Source organism: Phyllostomus discolor, chromosome 8 (genome assembly GCF_004126475.2).
Source record: "Phyllostomus discolor isolate MPI-MPIP mPhyDis1 chromosome 8, mPhyDis1.pri.v3, whole genome shotgun sequence".
Classification (NCBI taxonomy): domain Eukaryota; kingdom Metazoa; phylum Chordata; class Mammalia; order Chiroptera; family Phyllostomidae; genus Phyllostomus; species Phyllostomus discolor.
Genome location: NC_040910.2, coordinates 77,761,170 through 77,784,532, shown reverse-complemented (window position 1 = coordinate 77,784,532; position 23,363 = coordinate 77,761,170). Strand labels below are relative to the sequence as shown.

At 39.1% G+C, this 23,363-nt stretch overlaps 1 protein-coding gene across 2 annotated transcripts in view; it reads left to right on the top strand.

Annotated features, from left to right (window-relative positions):
• GOSR1 (golgi SNAP receptor complex member 1) overlaps nt 1-22,667 on the top strand; it is a 37,237-nt gene extending 14,570 nt beyond the window's left edge. For both annotated transcript variants that reach the window (XM_028521583.2, XM_028521582.2), the window contains exons 7-9: nt 9,240-9,269; nt 19,029-19,111; nt 20,695-22,667. In XM_028521583.2, coding sequence (XP_028377384.1) covers nt 9,240-9,269; nt 19,029-19,111; nt 20,695-20,819 — 238 coding nt within the window. In that variant the 3' untranslated portion in view covers nt 20,820-22,667. The remainder of the gene's footprint in view (nt 1-9,239; nt 9,270-19,028; nt 19,112-20,694) is intronic.
• Nucleotides 22,668-23,363: the final 696 nt, after the last annotated feature.

Below are 23,363 nucleotides of genomic sequence, written 5' to 3'. Positions count from 1 at the left end.
GGAAAGATATGCTGTCAATATAAAAAATCTACATTCACATCACTTATTACCTGAAACATGTCTTTTATTGCCTGTATTTTTACTTTAGTAAGTCTATTGCTCTAGTGCTTTTGTTTACTTCCATAGGTTATTAGTAATAATAATGGTAATAATACTGATGACTTGTGTTTAAATTGCCAGACACCACTTACATATGTCAAGAAGCGTTATAGCCCTGGCTGGTATAGCTCAGTGGAGTGAGCGCTGGCCTGTGAACAAAGAGTCACTGGTTCAATTCCCAGTTGGGGCACATGCCTGGTGTGCAGGCCAGGTCCCCAGTAGAGGGTACACAAGAAGCGACCACACATTGATGTTTCTCTCGCTGTCTTTCTCACTCCCTTCCCCTTCCTAATAATTAACAAATAAATAAATAAATAAATAAAATCTTTTTTAAAAAGAAGCCTTATAAAGAGTAATTAGCCATCCATCAAATCCAAAGGAAATATCTTATTTTCTAAGAATTCAAAAGAAAAATGTCTAAAAACTTGGATAAACTATATATATCACATTTATTTATTTACTTACTTACTTACAAATGCAAGTCACCATATTCTGTCCCTGCTTCATCAGTTTTTTTCTCTGATATGTACTGATTTCTTTAATTATTTTCTCTGTAGTTTGTCATGGAAGTTAAGGATTAGAAAATTATGTACCTCTGCGAGCTCGGCCCCTGAGCATCTGAACTGCTAGTATACATGATAGTTCAGTGTTATGAGTTACGTTGAGATTTGGTGCTGAATGTCATAAACTAATCATGTTCTTATGAGCTTAATGTACTGTTCAATTTACTTTTTTTTTAAAGATTACCACTTTAAGTGTAAACTGTTGAAATCAGAACATGGAAAGATCAAGACCTTTTTAGAAGTCTGGGTGCTTCTAGTGAAACGTAGTGCAACAGTGTTTAGTGTTCTTCCTTAATCTGCTGAATACTACGGACTGGCACAAGGGGGCAGTCTTCCCTAGAGTGTGTTTACCTTGTAGTTATTCATAGCATTGGTGGTTCATTTTGTATCTGATAAAGAGAATTTTGGCATTGCATTTAAAAGTATATTAATATATTGTTGGGATACAGACTAATTTAAGGGATAAGATTCTCTAGTAGGACAGAATAAGGATTAGATTGTGTCAGTGTTTTTATATTTATTGCCTCAAAAAAATTAAATGTAGTTTAATTACTTTAAGAATGATTTGTTATTGAAAAGATATACCAGAGTAATTATATGAATTAATATCTTCCATTTCTTTATTTCAGAACACCTTGTTTATTATAAATTTTATATGAAAATTTATATGAAAATTTATAATTTGGCATTTATTTTAATAATTCAAAGAAAACCCTTTAGGAGTTGAATATTGTCCACTTTACAGGAAAAAGATACAATTCAGGGAGTCATGTCTTAAATAGTTTATTCACAGTTACAAAAATGACAGGAGAATTAGAAATCAGAAAGGTATTTCCTGTTTTTGGTTCTCAATTTTATATATGATATACTATATTCTCATTCCTTTTAACGTTCTTGTGAAAGATTTTGTGTGTGCTCATTTTATACATAGAGAAACTGAGACAGGATGAAGTTGGGTGGAATATGAATTAATGAATTTGAGAAATTGTTAAGACTAAAAACAAGGTTTTAGACCTGGCCAGGTGGCTCAGTTAGTTGGAGGGTCACCAAAAGGTTGCAGGTTAGACCCCAATCAGGGCACATACCTAGGGTGTGAATTCAGTCCCTGGTCAGGGTATGTATGGGAGGCAACTGATCAATGTTTCTCTCTCACATCAATATCTCTCTCTCTCTCTCTCTTTCTCTCTCTCTCTCTCACTGAAATCAATGAATATATCCTTGAGTGAGGATTTTTTTAAAAATCGTTTCACTTTTTATTTTGTGATTTTAGCTGAATTTTCCTGAGGTTACGTGGCTAATAAATTCAAACCCAGATCCTCTGGTTTGAATGTGCAGCAAAACTGCACTGCTTCTCAAAGATGAGTCCACAGTGTCTACTTTACAGAGTTGCTAAGTTAATGCATGTAAAAGGCTTAGTAAACTGTGAGGCATTTCTGTATAAAGCAGAACATAATAAGGGGTATAAGAATAAGAAAAACAGCCCTGGCTGGTGTGGCTCAGTGGATTGAGCACTGGCCTGCGAACCAAAGGGTCGCCTGTTTGATTCCCAGTCAGGGCACATGCCTGGGTTGCAGGCCTTAGTTGGGGGCGAGCAAGAGACAGGCACACATTGATGTTTCTCTCCCTCTCCTCCTTCACTTCCCCTGTCTAAAAATAAATAAATAAAATCTTTTTAAAAAAGAATAAGAAAAACAAATGCTAAAGGAGAAAACCTTTTGCTGTATATACCCTGTCAATTTACATTTCTTAGAATTTGAAATACTTTTGATGTCAGAATAACCTTCATGAAATGAAATTCTAATTGTATTAACAGACTATGACCGTATTTTAAAACTATGAGACATGATCACCATAATTCAGTGACCTTTCGAAGGAGTGGTTTTTATCACAGAAATCTCTGGTATAGTTGTATGTACAGGGTGGGGCGAAAGTACTGGTAGTTTTCAAGTTGTGAGTAGGTGAAACACAGAGTTTATTCTTGTATTATTATTTATTATTGTATTATTTTTTTATATAAGCAACTGCGAACCCACTTTTGCCCCCACCCTGTATATTATTTAATAAGTATGTGATTCATTTAAAACACTGGTCATATTTATAACATCTGTGAGTGAGGTAGCATAGTAAACTCTCAGCATCAGGATTTGACTTTAGCTTCCTTAACTATTTATGAGCCCTACGGTATAGTTTTGTTGAGATGCAAGCTTGAATATTATGTGTCGTAAAGCTGGCATTGGGGCAGTCAGTTGGCTGATGAGTACATCTGACCTATCCAGACAACAGCATTTGCACTTCAGCCTCACTTCTACTTTCACATTTGCTGCTCATTGTTATTTACCTGGCAGCTACGATAAAGTGGTTTATACACATGCATGCACATACTTTGTTTCTTTGTGAAACACTCCAAGGAAAAAGCACAATTTATAAAGGTAATGATAGTGAGGGGATCCTAAGAAAACAGTGCTTTTATGTAGAAAAATGGAAAGTAAATGGAAGAAACTAGATATAACAGTAGTAGCCGCCATAAAATATGCAAAGAATTTGAGATCCTTTCCATATATCAGGTCATTTGTGTAATAGAGAATTGCATTTTCAGCCTATGAGAACTTGTTGCATTTGATTATTTCACTACATATCTATCATTCCATTCATGAATTATTTTAAAATTTCATAATCAAAGCTCCATGTGTCTCAGGTAGTACAATTGTCTGCCATGTTGAAATAACAAATTAATATTATTCTGAACATAACTTTGCTTATGTTTATATTCATTTGATAACATCCAATTTTACAAAGTAGAAATGACATAGTTAGGAGCTTTTATACAGAACTCATTCTCCTTCACTTGGAGCTGTAGCGAAATCAAATTTATCTTCTTTGGTACATGGCTTTCTCCAACAGTAAAACTTGAGTTGCTGTGCTATACTGAGGAATTTTCTCTCCCCAGATGTGTTACCTGCAAGGAATACATTCCAAGGCCCCCATGGATAGAACCGAGCCCTGTATAGACTATGTTTTTTCCTATACATACCTAATATAAAGTTTAATTCATAAATTAGGCATAGTAAGAGATTAACAACAACTACTAACAGAACAGTTATAACAGTGTACTGTAATAAAAGTTATGTGTGGCCACTGTTTCAGGGGTCCCTGCTGAAGTCTTTGTACAGGCTCAGGGCCTTCTGGTGCAGCACCTTGTCATCACTGGGAACACTCTTCTGTTCATGTCTTCCACCCACACATTTAATGCCTTTTCCACCTCAGCACTTATGCACTGTGGCTTGGCTTTTCAGTGTGAAGTGTAACAACAAAACCAACACAAATTTCTTTTTCCTTCTTCACAATTCCACAAATAGAAGAGTTGTTCTTACCATAGGTCTTAGCAACTTCAGCATACGATTTTTTTCTTTGTTAAATCGAGAACTTTCACATTTTCACTTAAGGGAAGCACTTACGGCTTCCCTTTGGTCTATCTGAATTGCCAGCATCACTACTCTTACACTCTGGGGCCATCACTAAGCAAAGTAGGGTGACTTGGACACTAGCCCTGCAGCACTGTGACAGCTGATCTGATAACCAGAACGGTGGCTAAGAGGCTAATGGTGGGCAGCACACACGGTGTGGATACACTGGACATAGCTAACTCACACCCCAGGTCAGACAGAGCAGGATGGTGCAAGATTTCATCATGCTAGTTAGACAGCGCACAATTTAAAACTTACCAATTGTTTATTTCTCGAATTTTCCATTTAATATTTTTGGACCATGGTTGACCATGGGCAGCTGAAGCCACAGAAAGTGAAATCATGGATAAGGGGGAGACTACTGTATGTAACCCCCTCACCCCATGTGGAAATTCATAAGGATTATTTCAGTGTTAACTCTTGACTGCTATTTTATTACTCCAACAAGTATCTCATTTATTCGTTCATTTAAATATTTAATGAGTGTCTCCTGTGAGCTAGGTATTGTGCTAGACTCTAGGGAATCAAAGATGAATCAGACTCAGTGTCTAACCCAGGGGAACTCATCTGGTTAGAGAAATAAACATATAATTAAGCTATCCTGTGAAACATTGTATTTTTTAAAGAATTAAATAAGATAATATATATGGAAAAACTTAAATTTTGCAAAATTAAGATATTTTCCCCCAGCTTATATTACAATGTCTGTCATAAATGCTTGTTAGATTTCTTGAAAGAGTTGATGAAGAGCAAAGAGCCATGAAAACATAACATTATAAAGAGGAATTAGTTCAGCCTGGATCTATACATGGGATGGGGAAGGCTTCACAAAGGATGTGACTTTTGAGCTGGACTTTGAAATATAAGCAGTTTACATTGAGAACCAAGAAAGGGGATTGCAGAGCAAGAGACACACTATGAGACATTAAAGTACTTTAATCTATGTCACCATATATCTGTAGGTTTGTACAGTTTACAAGACACTCCTGTGTACATTAACTCTTTTGAGCCTCATGACAACTCCATGAGGCACATTCATATGGTCACACGCTTGAGCCTTGGCTAAAACTCAGGTTCTAGGGTATAAGAAAGAGTAACTAGTTACTTTTTTCTTTATAGTTTCATGAATGTCATGGTTGGTAATACTATTGAATTTCTATGATTATATTTGTTAAAGAATTGTGAAAGAAACATACATATAATGAAAGATATTCAATTTTATTTACATATGCAGATTAACATATTGATATACAAGTTATTTTTAGATGTTTCAATAAAATTAGAAAATACTTAGTATTTCATAGATTTTTTATGATTCAGGTAGTTTTTAAGGACTTTTAATCCTTCTTGTACCATTTATGTAAAGAATAGCAGATGGCAATGTGATTCCCCACATTGTTTAAGCTTTCTGCTTCTGCTATAGTTGAACAAATTTGTTGACATTAAACATTTATTTGCACCAAAATGTTTGGTTAAAATACTTTGCAGAGGGAAAAAAAGAAACAAAAATTGCTTCCCCACTTCAACTTGATTTCCTGTTGTGTGCATATTGTATGTGATCGAGACCGTGTGCCATTGTTGAAAGAATACACACGCAGATCAGCGGGCGGATTACACAGCCCAGAGATGGACCCACACAGAGTCAGCTGGCCTTTGACAGGAAGCAAAGACAAGTAATAGGAGAAAAGATAGTCTTTTCAACACATGGTGCTAGATTTCCACTTTCATCTTTGTTTTTCTGTGTTTTCCAAATGTTATCTGTAAAATAAAATCTGTTAGCACTAAAACAGGTTTTCGTATCCTACTACAGTTTAATTACATTCTGTTAACAGACCTTAGGGTCTCTCTGGTGAACTGTAAGTGAAACAGTAGATCACCATAATGCTTCATGTAAATGATCTGATTAGTCGATGATAACTTCATCAGTTGCAGCTTACAAAGGGATCTATTTAAAATTTGTATTATGTACTTATTTGTTTTCTCAATTACTTGCTCACACATTTACTTGTTATTTACTTAATCACCTGCTCTTAAATTTTAAATGAAGATTCCAGTTAGGTGTGATCTAAGTGATTTGCCAAGTTCTGTAAGCGGTGGGTGTCACACTAGCTGGCAGTGTGTACATATATATTCCTTTTACATATGTAAGCATTTGTATATATTCCTATTAACAAGTAGGTCTTCTTATCATCACCATTTTACAGATGACAAAACCGAAGCACAGAGTAACTTGCCTAATATCACAGAGCTACCGTATTTTTCAGACCATAAGACACACCTAGATTTTAGAGGAGGAAAATAGGAAGAAAACTTTGAAGCAAAAAATGTAGTAAAATATTTAATAACATAAATAACATACTATTTCACCAATGTAAATGCAAACAGAACTTAACAACAGCATTAACAACCATTATTCCTCCCAAATGGTGGGGGGGGGGGGCCGGGGGGGTCTTATAGTCCAAAAAACATAAGTGGTACCTCAGCATTCACAAAGCCACACACAGTCTGGCTTTTAATCCTTCCGTCATCTTTGACATTTTTTGAAATTCTTAATCATAGGATGTATATAAGATATTTGTGACATTTTTGAAGCTCCTCTTTGTTCCCTGATTCATATAGTAAATTACATTTCCTGGTCCACTGTTTTATCATGAAACTTCACCCTATTAGTTTATAGAATGAATGTAGAATTTAGTTATTTGTTTATTTTTAAGTATATTTTATTGATTATGCTATTACAATTTTCCCAATTTCTCCCCCTTTATCCCCCCTCCACCCCCAACCCTCCAGCATCCCTCCCCATAGTTCATGTGCATGGCTTGTACACATAAGTTCTTTGAGTTCTCTGTTTCCTATACCATTTTCAGTCTCTCCCCATCTATTTTATGCCTACCAGTTATGCTGCTTCTTTCCTGTACCTTCCCCCCATTCCTCCCTTCCCCCTCCCCACTAAAAACTCTCCATGTGATGTCCATTTCTCTGATTCTGTTCCTGTTCTACTTGTTTGCTTAGTTTTTGTTTTCATTGTTTGTCTTTTAGGTTCATTTGTTGATAGTTGTGAGTTTGTTGTCATTTTACTGTTCATATTTTTTATCTTTTTCTTAGATAAGTTCCTTTAACATTTCATAAAATAAGGGCTTGACAATGATGAACTCCTTTAACTTGACCTTATCTGGGAAACACTTTATCTGCCCTTCCATTCTAAATGAAAGCTTTGCTGGATAGAGTAATCTTGGATGTAGGTCCTTGCCTTTCATGACTTGGAATACTTCTTTCCAGCCCCTTCTTGCCTGTAAGGTTTGTTTTGAGAAATCAGCTGATAGTCTAATGGGAACTCCTTTGTAGGTAACTCTCTCCTTTCTTGTTGCTGCTTTTAAGAGCCTTTCTTTATATTTAATCTTGGATAACTTAATGATGATGTGCCTTGGTGTGTTCTTTTTTGGGTCCAACTTCTTTGGGACTCTCTGGGCTTCCTGGACTTTCTGGAAGTCTGTTTCCTTGTCCAAATTGGGAGTTTTCCTTCATTATTTTTTCAAATATGTTTTCAACTTCTTGCTGTTGTTGTTCTCCTTCTGGCACCCCTGTAATTTGAATATGAGAACATTTCAGGTTGTCCCAGAGAATCCTCGGCCTCTCTTCATTTTTTTAAATTCTTGTTTCTTCTGTTCCAGTTGAATGTTTATTTCTTCCTTTTGTTCCAAATTGTTGCTTTGAGTCCTGGTTTCCTTCCTATCATTGTTGGTTCCCTGAATATTTTGCTTTATTTCATTTTAGGTATCTTTCATTTTTTTCATTTTTCAACTCAGTCGGTTCAATGAGCAATCAGTCCATTTGGTCCAAGCTCAATCAGTTCTGTGAGCATTTTGGTTTACCAGGGCTTAAAATTCTCCATCAGATAGGTTGGCTATCTCCTCATCGCTTATCTCTTTCTGAAGCTTTGCTCTGTTCTTTCATTCGGTCCATATTTCTTTGTCTTGGTGTACCCGTCTGGTTTTTCTGTCTGACTGTTTCTTTAATCCCTTGGTTGTCAGAGCTCCATGCAATTAGATTGTCTGGCACTTATGGTTGTTTATTGCTTTCAGATTGGTTGTTATCCTCCTTTTGGTTGTGTGAGGAAGTGAAGGGTTTCTACCTATGCCTCTATCTTGGCCGGAACTCTCCTGTTTGTTTATGTTTGAAGTGATAGCTATATAATTTTCAGGGTTACATTATAATTTGATATCTGTAGATACACAAGAGTGCTCACCAACAAAATCCTAGTATTCTATTCATATTTATCTATTTGACCCCCTTTAGCCATTTCACCCCACCCCCTTCTCCTCCGGTAACTCCAGTCTGTTGTCCATAGGTATGAGTGTGTTTTTGTTTTATTTTGTTTAGAAATTCTTTTGGAAAGAAGCATTTGGGAAAATATGCAGGTGTTTATTCGAGTGCCTGTTGTGCACTATGCACTGTGCCAGGGGGATCCAGATATCTGGGCGTTTTCCCCTACTTTCTGTTGGGAAGGTACGCCTTTACCAAAGTTAGCTCCCTGTAAATTCCTCCCTGCAATGGTTTTGGGGTGGAGTTTCTTTTATTCCAGTGTGTGATGCATAAAGGCAGACACTTCACAGATTGAGGGAGCACTTGGTTTCTTTATTCAGATTCTGAAGCATGATAAGCTGAGATTTGGTTTAGTTTCCCAAAGAAGGAAGGAACTTTAAGGTGTAAATAATTACTACTTATGGATATCAGAACTGTATTTGCCTGTCCTGTCTCAACAAGTTGGTTGTAATTCTTAAGCTTAGAATAGGCAATAGTGACAACTTTTGAGCTCTCTAGATTAAAGAAGTTTCATTTATTTATGCTGACATTAAAACTGTTCTGATTTTAAGCTTCTCTGTGAAAGAAATAGGTTTAAGCCAACAAATAAAAGTAAGGTGAAAATTATATGTGTGGATAAATTAAATTTATTTCAGAGTCCAGAATCTTCTTCAAATGCTTTCAGAAGTTGGGGTATTCTGTTTAATAAATGGCTGGAAAATTAATCTACCTAGAAAATAATAGGAAAGTTAAGTACAGGTTTTAAATATGCTTTTACTAATTCCAGAATTTGAATTTCTCTTTATTGCAGCTCAGATCGTCTGATAGAAGAGACAATAAGGTAGGATTATTTTTTTGTTTTACTTTATTATAGTTTTTTGTTTGCACATAAATGAACAAATCAGGTTAACCCTATAATTAAAGTTAATTCACCCCCCTTAAAGATCAGACTTTAATAACATCATAATGTATTTTTACTATATCTTTTCCTTATAAGAGACATTTGAAGCCCAAAATATTTTTTCCAGAAATACTAGAATTAGGCTATTTTACCTAGGTTGATTTTTCTGATTAATTTATATTCAGTTTTTTCAGCCTCCATCTTTTTTTTTAAGATTTTATTTATTTATTTTTAGAGAGGGAAGGGAGGGAGAAAGAGAGAGAGAGAAACATCAATGTGCGGTTGCTAGGGGTCATGGCCTGCAACACAGGCATGTACCCTGGCTGGGAATTGAACCTGGGATACTTTGGTTCTCAGCCCGCGCTCAATCCACTGAGCTACACCAGCCGGAGCCTCCATCTTTTTATTCTCATTTTTTAATGGAAAACAATCTTAAACATGTCATTAGGTAGATGTCTTATACCACTTATGTGGACTTGGTGTGAATAGCTGTAGAAAATATGTGTGGGAATATTTAGTATTATCTGTAATAACATTGAAGTCGTTTGTTGCTTCAGGAAGAGACATTCATTTTTTGGTTTGACCTGCTTAATTCTCTAGGGTTAATGAATTTTTAAATACTTATTTTATGACAGTAAGAAAGTAAGTTAGCTAGGTGTGGTCTCTGCACTTTGGAATGCAGTAATGTCTGAAGCGTTGCTTTTCAGGAAAGGTAGGTTGCAGCACATGGCAGCGGCAACAACACTGGCGTTCTCACCGTGGGCTTGGTGTGGTGCTCAAGTGCTTTACCTGCTTCCTTTTGTTTAGTCTCCTCAGTAACCTATGAGATAGACACTGATCAATTAGACATCTATCTCCAAAACAAAAAAGAAATTAAGATTAGTGATACACCTCTGGCCACATGACTAATAAGTAGTATTGGAGAATCTGTGTCTCTCTAACTCCAGTGCCAGGGCTCTGTCTAAACCACTACTGCACTGACCGCCTTGTAGAAAGAGGACACGCTTTGGAATGGGATTTGCTTTGAACCCTGGTTGTGCTATTATTAGACCTCTATTCTAGAGTAAGTTGCCTGGGGCCTCCATTTTATTATGTGTTTAAATACATGGGATTGATGGGAATACCTGCCCTAAAAGATTGTTGTGAAGATTGAAGATAATATGAGTCAAGTGGCTGGTGCACTGCCTGGCCAGTACTAGGTAATCTGTAAATGGTAGCTTATTTTTTAAATATATTTTATTGATTTTGCTATTACAGTTGTCCCATTTCCCCTGCTTCACTCCCCTCCACCCTGTACACCCTCTCCCACCCACATTCCCCACCTTTAGTTCATGTCCATGTGCCATAAGCTCTTTAGCTTCTACATTTCCCATACTATTCTTTCCCTCTTCCTGTCTATTTTCTACCTACCATCTATGCTACTTATTCTCTGTACCTTTTCCCCCTCTCTCCCCCTCCCACTCCCCGTTGCTAACCTTCCATGTGATCTCCATTTCTGTGGTTCTGTTCCTGTTCTAGTTGTTTGCTTATTTTGTTTTTGTTTTTGTTTTAGGTGTGGTTGTTAATAATTGTGAGTTTGCTGTCATTTTACTATACATGTTTTTTCTTTATCTTCTTTTCTTAGATAAGTCCCTTTAACATTTTATATAATAAGGGCTTGGTGTTGATTAACTCTTTTAACTTGACCTTATCTGAGAAACACTTGATCTGCCCTTCCATTCTAAAGGAAAGCTTTGCTGGATAGAGCAATCTTGGATGTAGGGACCATATAGGTCCCTTTCATGACTTGGAATACTTCTTTCCAGCTCCTTTTTGCCTCTAAGGTCTCTTTTGAGAAATCAGCTGACAGTCTGATGGGAACTCCTTTGTAGGTTACTGTCCCCTTATCTCTTGCTGCTTCTAGGATTCTCTCCTTCATTTTTGCCTTGGGTAATGTAATTATGATGTGCCTTGGTGTGTTCCTCCTTGGGTGCAACTTCTATGGGACTCTCTGAGCTTCCTGGACTTCCTGGAGTCTATTCCCTTTGCCAGATTGGGGAAGTTCTCCTTTATTATTTGTTCAAGTAACTTTTCCATTTGGTGCTCTTCCTCTTCTCCTTTTGATACCCCTATAATTTGGATGTTCGAACATTTAAAGATGTCCTGGAGGTTCCTAAGCCTCTCCTCATTTTTTTGAATTCTTGTTTCTTCATTCTTTTCTGTTTGGTTGTTTCTTTCTTCCTTTTGGTCCACTCCATTGATTTGAGTCCCAGTTTTCTTCCCATCACTGTTGGTTCCCTATGCATTTTCCTTCATTTCACTTAGTATAGCCTTCATTTTTTCATCTAATTTGCAACTGAACTCAACCAATTCTGTGAGCATCCTGATCACCAGTGCTTTGAACTGTGCATCTGATAGGCTGGCTATCTCTTGGTTGCTTAGTTGTATTTGCTGGAGCTTTGATCTGTTCTTTTGTGTGAGCCGTTTTTTGTCCTGTCACACCTGTTATGTATGAGGAGTGGAGCCTTAGGTGTTCACCAGGGCAGGACAACCCAGTTGCTGGGTTGTGCGCTGTATGTGGGGGCAGGATCCAAGAGGGAACAATGGTGCTTGCTCCTCTCTCTGTCGGATTTCAGTCCCTTCCGCCGCTTCCCCCAAGCCAACTGGGCCCTTCTGGTGCTGACTCCCGTGTGGGTGGGTCTGTGCATGTTCTAGGACCCCGTGAGTCTCTCCAACAAACTCTCCTGTGAGGCTGGGCGTCCCTCCTGGCACCTCAACCCCCACAGGTGTTTTCCATCAGTGTTTTGAGGCTTTATTTCCTGGCACTGGGACCCTGGGTTGCATGGTGTGTCTTGCTCCCCAGTTTCGCCTGTTTTATCTGTGCTCAAATGTGGGACACCCAGTCAGCCAGCCGCCTTGCGTGCAGTGCCTCACTTCACAATTGCCGCCTCACTGGGTCTGCCCATTGCCACCCTGTGTCCGGGGTCTGCCAGGTGCCACCTGTGTGCCCAGGGTCCGCCCGCTGCTGTCTTGCGTGCCTGAGATGCCTTGCACACCGGGTGCCACTGCTTTTTGTGCCATGACCCCTCTCCATCCGGCCGTCCAACTCTGCCCCTCCTACGGGTCTGGATGATTGTGTCTATTTTAACTCCTTGGTTGTCCTGGACTTCCATGAAGTTCAATTTTCTGTCAGTTCTGGTGGTTATTTTGTTTCTAAATTGTTGTTCGAGGAGGCACAGTGTGTCTACCTACGCCTCCATCTTGGCCTGAAGTTCAAATGGTAGCTTATTAACACATTTTTTTTACTTTTTATTCGATACCATTTCAAATTTCAGAAGACTTCCAGTAGTACAAAAGATTCTCGTGTACCCTTTACTAGATTCCCCAAATGTTAACATTTTGCTACATTTGCTTTTTCACAATATTTCCTCCCTGAACTACTTGAAAATAAGTTGCAGAAATGATGCCTGTTTACCCCTAAATATTTCAGTGTTCTTAGCCTACATATATTGATATGGACTCATGGATTCCTATTTTATTCAATGGGTTATAATGTTTCTATTATTTAATAATCTTAATAAATTATAATTTTTTATAATATAGTTTTACATCTCAGAATTTTGTTTAAATTGCATGCACTTGGGTTTTCCATCTGAACTCAGGTAGTTTTTACAGAACTGCCCGCTTGTCAACTGGAGGATCTCCTTGAGACACTTCCTTTCCCTTTCAGCAGCACACGGAGTCAGATCCCATTTTGCCACAGATTTTTAGTTTCCCTATAGTCCTTTTCCTTCTTTTCTTCCTTTTATTTCCTCCTCTTTCTGCCTGATCTTCTAGGGCCAGGCTGTCTTAATTAAGCTTTTAAATCCAATGCAGGCCTATTTAAAAGTTGGTATATGAGTAAAAAAAATTTGGAGTGCCTCATAGGATGGGAACATTTGAGAACCATTGAATCACTGCTACTACTATTTTGCTAATTAAAAAACAAAAAACATGTCATTAGAAGGTCTTTTATTTCACTATTGCCCTTTGTGTCAAAATATGATAGGTATCACTTTAAATTTCACTGAATATAAAGCTAGTTATGATTACTTATGGATGATAATATTATGGATTATTTTTAAGTGTCAAATAAATATTTTTACATATTCTGTATGTAAAATCTTTTTTCTTTTAGAAATAAATTTTAAAAGTACACAACTTATTGTAAACTTAAGCATCAATTTATTGAACATTATATTTTAATATTTATATATTCTTTAGCTTTAACTGTATAACTGGTATTGTCTTTTGTTGAAAAAATATGTCTGAGTAGTTTGCAAAATAGGTAAGAAAGTTGAAGTTCCAGTAAGCACATCAGTGATTTATCCTTTTAAAAGCATTATATATTATTTGGAGCCTATGATTTGCCTCTTAGTATTTGACCCTTGAGATAGCAACAGCCCAGACTTCACTCAGCTTGACTCCAAATAATGATACGAGATGGGAAAGTATGTCTAGATATACTTTGTGTGGTACTGGAAGTCATGCATATTCAACAAAAGAAGAACATAATGTATGGTGATGATACCCATTCTCCAAGGAATACAAAGTGCTCTGCAGAAATTATTTTTTAATCTTCTCTATCTACTTCTGAGTCAAAGTGCACAGGAGTTGGGAATAGTCACAGTTTAAAAAACAGAGGCATGAAATGATTCAAAGATTGGCCTCAGATTACTCAGCCCAGTGTTGAATTCTGTTACTTTATGCAAGACCATAAGGTCAACTTTGAAACATCCTGTAAAGTAAATTTATTTTAAAACAACCACATTTTAAATGTATCACATGCTGTCATAGATATACACTTAAACTGCAAAATGATAAGAACTAATGACATAAAGGACATTTCTAGTTTGACTCTTACTACTGTGCTTTTTGGTTTTTTGGATCTAAAATTCAGTATGTTATAAAGTTGACATTGCCTGCTTCCTTCTTCTCTAATCTTGTTCTCTGAGCCTGGGGGTACTCAGTACTTCTGGTCCTGGGATGTTCTTTCACCATTATCCCAAACTAATCTCCTTTATTGGATCACCTGTTTCTTGGATTTAGCGTCTTCCATCATCTTAGTGTATTCCCTTACTATGCTGGACCATGTCCTTTAATAGCCTCCTGAGAGAAAACAGGAGATAAATTTTATGGACTTCTCCCACATTCACCTCTAGAAATGTCTCTGTTCTACCCATACCCTGGTTCATTATTTAGCTAAGGTATAGTATTCTAGGTTGGAAGTCATTTTGAAATTTTGAAGGCATCGTTTCCAGTGTTGCCTTTTAAGTCCAGTGTCAATTAAAATTCCTAGTCCTTTGTATACGATGTATATTTTTTTTCTCTGGAAGTTTTTGGGATCATCCCTTTTCCCCTGTACTTTTGTTTGTCTTTAACCATACCGTGATGAGCTTAGTGTGCATCTTTTTCAGTCCGTTGTGCTAGGCTTTTGGTAGCCTCTCATAATCTGGAAACTCATCTTCAGTTCTTTTTCTTACCTTTTCTCTGTTTCCACTTATCTGTTTTTCTCCTCTCTGGGAGATTTACTCAATTTGTCGATTTTAGTGTTTCCTGAGCTTCCTTTATTGCCTCTGTTTTCTCAGACTCACTTTTCTGTTTGCTGGTTGGTTTCTTTAGATCTCTGTCCTTTTTGTTAGAGGTTCTCCTCAAATATCTGGTGATTCTTGGCTCTTGGTTCATATTTAACAGTGAGGCCCCAAAATCCAGTGATTGGAAGCTCATTCTGTGTGCCGGGTGGGGGGACTGGCTGAGTGCCAGCCCTCACAGCAGGTGGTCGGGAAGGACCTGGCTGTTTCTCAGGGGACTTCAAAGTGTCAGTACGTCTAGGTCTCTTCTCCTGAACAGGAAGGCAGTCATCTGACCACGTGGTTTGGGGGAGGTAACTTAAGGTCTTACGATTCTTTGTACGAATTTTCACAAATTTTCGTTTTTAGCCCTGTTCCACACTTCTGCCCTCAGATATACCTGATCCCATGAATTCTTGAGCTTTTCTAAGATCTGGAGAAAACCTTTATTAATCATTACTTGACTCATAGTGGTACTGAGGTGAATAACAGTAGTAGGTTTGGTGCTGGTGATGTTATTCACATTTTTTAGACACTCAGGTGGAATTCCTCTAATTTTCTTTATTAGATATTTATATGTTATAAAAGTACAATGTTCTCGTTGTAACCGTTTAAACAATTCTGTAAATACACAAGGTTCATCCTGGTAGTGCCCCTCCATTTCTTCCCCTGACATACCTTATGGTAACTGACTGCCGTGTATCTGATACCTTTCTTACTGTTGTACAAATACACACAAAACTTTTCTTTCCTAAAATTTAAAAGAAGAGACTCATATTTACACATTCTGTGGATCACTTTAATCATTTAGTATATCACAAACATCCCTCCAGGTTAATAGAATTAATACCAACTCATTGTTTTTAATAACCAAATATTATTTCATGTGGTTGTACCATAATTTGCTAAACCATTCCAGTGTTACTTCCAATGTGTTTGTTTTGTCTTCCAAATAACGTTTCAATAAATATCCATTTATATATCTTCTTACACACTTTTGTTTCTTCTTTGCCTTCTCAAATCTGGAAATTTCAGTTTTGATTCATTTGTCATTTGCTTAGGGTACTTTATCTAGCATTTTCCTGCAATAGGATACCAAGTCTTGCCTGTCCATAAATGCATTCTCCAGTCCCAGACAGGGCAGGCCGTTAGAGACCCTGTAGCAGTGACCTACTGGGCGGTAGTGGGTGGCTCGCAGTTTTTCCTCCCAGCAGCTGGGAGTCACACCAGCCGGAAGACTGTGAACTCTCTGCTTACAGGTCTCGTGGCTGTATGTGGCAGTCCTTGTCCAGCTTCAGGGACAGGAAACAGTTCAGTTGTCACTGCAGCCCTGTCTCTTCTCCTGCCGGGCTCCTCAGAATCACAGTGAAATGGAGGTCTTTGCCTCAGGCTGGAAGAACAGTCTAGCCTGCCCTGCCATCAGTTCCCTGGTGCTGCCCTCGCTTGAGAGAGTGGCGCGGCGTAGCCCTCCCTGGCTTTCTTCCCTTGGAGATCTCAAGAGAACTTCGGACCTCGGAGGGACTGCCACAGCACTCTGCCTTTGTTCTCGTGTTCCTGCATGGGGTAATTGGGCCACAGATGAGGTCAAGAATTTGTGCCCTGACCATCATCTTCCCAGAATCTCTTCTGAAGCAACAGGCTTTTTTTTTTTAATGTTTCAGATATTTTCAGAATTGCTCAAGAATATTCTATTTCCTGTTGCTTTTTAAAAAATGTTATTAAATTTATGGAGGTGGTATTAGTTAATAGGGTCATATAGATTTCAAGTGTACATTTCTGTGGCACATGATCTGTATATTGCATTGTGTGCCCACCCCCTAAAGTCAGATCATCTTCTGTCGCTATGTAATTGGCCCCTCGTGCCCTGGGCTACCCTCCACTCTTCTTCCCTCTGGTAACCACCATACTGTTGTCTGTGTCCACGAGTTTCAGTTTTATATCCCACATGTGAATAAAGTCATATGGTTCTTAGCATTTTCTGACTGATTTCACGCTGACTTATTTCATGCTTATCCTTAGCATGGTGTTCTCAAGGTCCATCCATGTTGTCACAAGTGGCAGTATTTCATCTTTTGTTATGGCTGAGTAGTGTTCCATTGTATCCATGGACCACATCTTCTTTATCCAGTCCTCTGTCGAAGGACACTTTGGTTGTCTCCATGTCTTGGCCACCGTGAATAACGCTGCAGCAAACGTAGGGGTGCCTAAACCTTTGCGAATAAGTGTATTCAAGTGTTTCAGGTAGATGAGCCAAAAGAGAGATAGCTGGGACATACAGTAATTTTAGTTTTAGGGTTTTTTTTTAAGATTTTATTTGTTTTTCGAGAGAAGGAAAGGGAGGGAGAAAGAGCGGGAGAGAAACATCGATATGAGAGAGAAACACTGACCAGTTGCCTGTCCTAGGTGCCGCTCTTGTAGTCATCCTGACCAGAGACCCATCACAGCAACCCAGGCGTGTGCCCTGACCAGGAATCGAACCAGCGACTTCTCACTTTGTGGGATGATGCCCAACCAACTGAGCCACACTGGTCAGGGCTCCATTTTTAGTGTTTTGAGGAACCGCCATACTGTTTTCCATAATGGTTGTACCAGTTTACATTCCCACCAGCAGTGAATAAGGGTTCTTTTTCTCCACAACCTCTCCAACACTTGTTATTACTTGTCTTGTTGATAATAGCCGTTCTAGCAGCTGGGAGATGGTGGCTTATTATAGTTTTGATTTGCATCTGCCTAATAGCTAGTGAAATTGAACGTCTTTTCACATATCTAATGGCCATTTGTATGTCTTTGGAGAGGTGTCTGTTTAGGTCTTCTGCCCATGTTTTAATTGGATTGTTTGGTGTTAAATTGTATGAGTTCTTTATATATTTTGGGTGTTAAGCCCATGTTGGAGTTGATGTTTACAAATATCGTCTCCCATTCATTGCTGGCCTTTTTGTTTTGCTGTCAGTTTGTTTTGCTGTACAGAAGCTTTTTAGTTTGATATAGTCCCGTTCATTTATTTTTGCCTTCACTTCCCTTGCCTTTGGGGTCACATTCATAAAATCTTCTCTATGATCCAGGTCCATAAATTTAGTAGCTATGTCTTCCTCTCTGTGTTTTGCTGTTTCAGATCTTCTATTTAGGTCTTTGATCCATTTTGAATTAATTTTTGTGCAAGGGGACAAACTGTAATCTAGTTTCATTCTTTTGCATGTGGCTTTCCAGTTCTCTCAGCACCATTTATTGAACAGACTTTCTTCTCTCCATTGGGTGTGTCTGGCTCCTTTGTCAAAACCCACTTGCCCACATACCTGTGGTTGCATCTCTGGGCTCTCAGGTCTGCTCCACTGGTCTGTGTGTCCACCATGGTGCGTGCTGCCTAGGGCAGATGGACACTGGCCCTGCCCTATAGAATTTTACTGTCCGGGGAGAGAAGACTGTTGAAAGTTAATAATCTTGCCATTGAGAGCAAAAAGGTATTAACTGAGATTCTTTTTAAAAAGAACATGTAAGTGGTACATGGAAGAGACTGTACTCTGCAGTGACTTTTTTCCTTCTCTCTCAAGTTGCTTAATGACCTTTGCCACCTGGCTTAGAAATTCAGCATAATGTTGCATTTGTGTCTAAAATCTGCTTGGTCGGTTCTCAAGTAGACTTTTGGAACATAATCTTTTCATAAATTGAGGTCTGGTTGTATGTACATTTTGTAATATGTTACACTTTTGGTTCTATTTTTATGATTGTAATTCCCTATTTCCCCTTCAACAGTTTTTCCTGATTAAGGATATTGTAGTAGCTGGCCCCTTTTATAACCATTTTAAGAAGCTCTTATAGTATGTGATTTGTCTGTTACTGTCTTATTTCATTTGTTACTTTGAGGGGGAAAAAACACAGGAAATGGCTTACTGCCTTCCCAAAAAGATACCAGAGGATAGGAGCAGGGATGTAGTGGTCATTTAGAAAAAGGACAATGGGAAGGTGACTTGGGAGGTGATTTTTTTTCCTGCCCAGTGCTTTTCAAGATGACGTTATTCACCTTAGTTCACTGCTCACTTGTAAGGGTGTGATGGGTCCATGCAGGATCATCTTAAATGCCAATTTAATTAACTTCTCTTTTTCTCTCTTGCAGCATTGCTATGGCAACAAAAGAAAATATGACTTCACAGAGAGGAATGTTGAAGTCGATTCAGAGCAAAATGAACACTTTGGCCAGTATCCTCTTTGAAAGTTTGAAATCTGTGGCTGTTATGAGGGGAAATAATCTGAGTGTGTGCTTTCCTCTCACGGGGCCCCCCTGCCCCCCCAGCCAGCTGGTCACCATCATCAGTAGTGGCAGAGGCCATCACCAATCACACAATACAGGTGCACCCTGCACCTACTTTATGAAAGTGCATCGTTTAGTGCCATTTCTAAAAGATTGCACACCAGGAGTTATCAGGTCGCAAAAAAAATTATAAATGTGAATTTTCAAATTGTACACAAAACTTACTCTTCACAAGCTCTCATGCCATTGTTAGAACTCCATAGTATACATTATTCTTACCTAAGCATCATAAATTATATGCTTTTTCTTTTTTCAGCTTGGAGAATAAGTCAGTGGCAGATGCTTAAAGGGGAAAGAAGGAGACAGACAGACATACACGTAGATGAGCTGTAACTGCTTGCAGAGTATTTCGTTTGACTTGGTGTGTATGGGCCGAGCTGTAGGGCGGGTTCACTGCCTGTTTGTTGTGACCACTGCTGCACTTCCTCCCTTTCCCAAGTTAAACTAGTACTGGGGACACCTCTGAGAAACCCAGGGGGCCAGCTGATAAGCCTGCGGCTCTGAAATGGTTTGTTTACAAGAAATCAAGCCTCTTGGGGAGGGGGGTAGTTCCCTTCCCCAATTACTAAGTGGGAAAGGACCGATATAATTTTCAAAAGTTTAGTATCTTCTCATCTTGGATAATTTAAAGTCACTTTTAGTTTGATACCTTAGTTGCTTAGGGGAAAGAATATTCTGAAGTGTGTTGGTATTTTCCAGTTTTTTTGTGAATTTTGTTCTAAAACCACACATCCAAAATAATTTATATTTTATGTAGGGCTATACAGTTTACAGAATACAGTTCTGTACATTATCTCATTTTATCGTTATCACAAATTACAATCATTTCAAAAGAATGTGTGTTAAAAAATCAAATAAAATGGGTTTAAGTTAGTCAAGACCCCATAGAGAGGTAGTAGTAGAAGCTGAATTCAGACTGACTTAAGGGAGAAAGGGAGGGAATTAATTTATTCATATATCTGTAAAATCCAGGGATAGAATCAGGTATGGCTGGATTCAGGGCCTCAAATTTTATTATCAAGGATCTGTTCTTCCTCTCTCTGCTCCCCCTAGCTACTCCACCTCTTCCTTCTGTTCTCCTGTGGGTTGGCCTCGTTTTCAGCGAGGTCTTCTCCTCACAGTGATAGAGACGACTGTAAAAGTCACCTCCTACGAGTTCAAAACTCCCCAGGGGGAAAGGGTGTCTTTTCCAACAGCTGTGGAAAGTGTCCCAAGAGGACTGTGGTTGAGGACCTTTTCTCTTTTGATAGTTTGATTTGGACTTGTGTGCTGCAGTGCACCGTGGCACTTGGATTTGGCAGGGGTGTCTCCAGTGGGGCATGTGTGTTTGCTTAATTAGACTGCACTCCCTCAGTGCGACTTTCTTCCCGTTACTTACTGTTTCTGGTTCTCCTCATCTCCGTTTGTGTGATTTCTGTGACTTTTCACTACAGAAGCTTCCAAATATGACCTTAATAAAGATTTCCCAAAGATCGTTTTCCTGCTGTGAACAGCCTGATCCAGCGAATCAACCTTAGGAAGCGGCGAGACTCACTCATCCTGGGCGGTGTTGTCGGTGTCTGCACCATCCTGTTGCTGCTGTACGCTTTCCATTGACGGGGCGTCTCCAGGGACTCTCGGCAGCCGCCACTTTTGGGCCCTGATCTGGAACGAGGAAAAGTAGGAAGGAGACATCGAAGGTCCTGATGATTAGCCAGGCCGGCAGGGTTATTCAGGACTGATGCTGCTGGGTCTGTGACACGTCAGGTTGAGCAGAAGCCAGTTTTTCTGTGCTGTTTTTTCTAACACACACTTCCTTCTGTTTTTAGTTTAAAAAAAAAAAAAAAGAAAAATGAGGAAAAGTTTTGCGTTGCTTTTGTCTCCCCCAGAGGTAAGTAAACCAAGCAGAAAGAGCATCTGTGCATCAGCGATAGTGTTGCAGGCCAACGACGGCCAGGCCTTAGGGCCAGCTGACTCCTCAGAAAACCAGGTCTCTGTATCCAAAGACTGCTCTCCTTTAGCTGCCAGACTGGGTTGTGAATAAAAACAGTTCTTGTCCTTTCATTTTATACTCATGATGAAAAATCACAAGTCATTTCTTGATAAATTTCTACTCTGTATCCTCAACTCCTTTGGTATTCAAGGAAAATTCCATTTTTCACAGATTCTTTGAGATGCTGACAGGCCAGCTCTAACAGAGGGGAGGTGGTCTCAAGTGAGAAACACTGCAAAGATGCATTTTTCTTTCTTTTTAATCATGTGCACACTGGGGTAGGTTAACTATTGCTGGAAAAATATCAGGAATGACAGGCTTTTTTTTTAAGGAGTCAATTATTATTTTGATTTTTTGTTTATTTCTTCATTTGGGATAACTTTTGCTAAATGAGAAAGTGAAATCTTAGTTCTACCAGGACAGAAGAAGCTGCTAGCCGGTGTCCGTCGGCGCCCCCAGCCACTCCTCAGCGAGTTGGGAGGAGCGCCGATGGCGGGGTGAGGGGCCGCGTGGTCCCCAGGGAGGTCTAGTAGTGAACAGGCCACCAGTTACGAGACATTGATTGAGGGGTCACTGTTCAGATAATTCCATTTGTAAATGCTCTACCATTTATGAGCAAATGTTTTAAAAATTACCACCCGATGTAACAGGAATTCTGTGTTCTGGGAAAAATCTCTTCATTCCAAGTGTGTTAAGCTTTTCCAAACATCCAGAGAATGGTTTTGCTGTTGAAGACGCATGTGTCAGAATCTGTCTGTCTGCACCTGTCTTCTGTTACTGTCCCTGGGCAGTGACAGGACTTGAAACCACCCACCAAATTCTTTTCAAGTTTAACCATTTCTCAGTCTCTGTACGTTCATTACTTGTCTAACCAAACTACCACAGATAGTTTGAAGACTTCCAACATCTACACTCCTCACCGAGAAAGAAGGCTGCTTTTCACCATTGGAATCTAGTATAGTGTTTACAGCATTGGCTCCAGACTGTGCCACCGGGTATAAACGGATATTAACATGTAGTTCTTGACTGTGTTCTAATGTGTTGATGGACTTGATATACAGGCTGGTGGGTAGACTAACCCATGGTCTGATATGGAGACTGAGAGGCTTTTCATTCTGGTGTCAAAGTTTTATTATGTTCTGGGTATGAAAGGCATTTGATGTATTTTTTTTTTAACTATGGGTTTTATTTTTCTAAATATGGGTTGATTGATCAGTAGTTGATTGGGGATGCCCTTAAAAGAGAGTAAGTTTTCCCAGTGCGAGCCTTCAAGGGTCAGGGAAGTCCATTTATTAAATTCTCTGTTGGGAGGACAAAACTTTTCTCCCTGACACTTTATTATCTTTGATTTTTCAAAGGGCCTTGATTGGTGGTTGTACCTCAGCTAGAATTTATGGGACTTTGGTTGCTATATAGTTGGCATTTATAAAATCTGAAGTACCATAAATAAAATTATTTATTTAATTATACTACCAGTCTTTTCTGCTGGTCTGATTATTGGGTGCATTCGTTGAAGCTGATTGTGTGACAGTGAAACCGGAACCCGAGCTGATGTGGCCTGCTGCAGCTAAGCAGGCAGACACTTCTGATGACTGACGGGCCTTTCCATTAGGGTTCTGCTTAAATGAAGTAATAGAATTGTGTTGATTATTTTCTTTACAAAGATAAAGAAACCAGTTCTTCCAAGGAAGCTGAAGAAGCGTGCTGTTGGCGTCGGTGTCAGACAGGTCTGACTGAGCTCCCAGTGCTGTAGCCCACAGTGAGGTGACCGGGGCCCAGGGCGGGTTAGCGAGGACCGCGCTCATCCTTCCCACTCGTGGGCCCCTCACTTGAGAGAGAAAACCTAGAGCCGGGACTAGAAGTGTGCTGCCTTCCTGCGTCTCCGCTTGGGTCCCAGGTAGCTGATCTAAGAAGTCTTTCCATTCAATTTCACTTAACTTTTTTAATCATCTTGGGTTTTTCTCTTCTGTTTTGCTGTCCTTAGAGACCCATTGCCAGGCCAGGAGCCAACAGTAAGCTACTCTCATAGCTGTCAGAGAGAAGGGATTTTCTGCTCCCAGTTCCAAACATTGCCTCTCGTGGGACATGGTCTCCCCCAGCCATTGTCTCATACAATGATCATTCCTTGTGGGGTCTTTTTTGTAACTGCTCAAAATTTTCCATTTCAC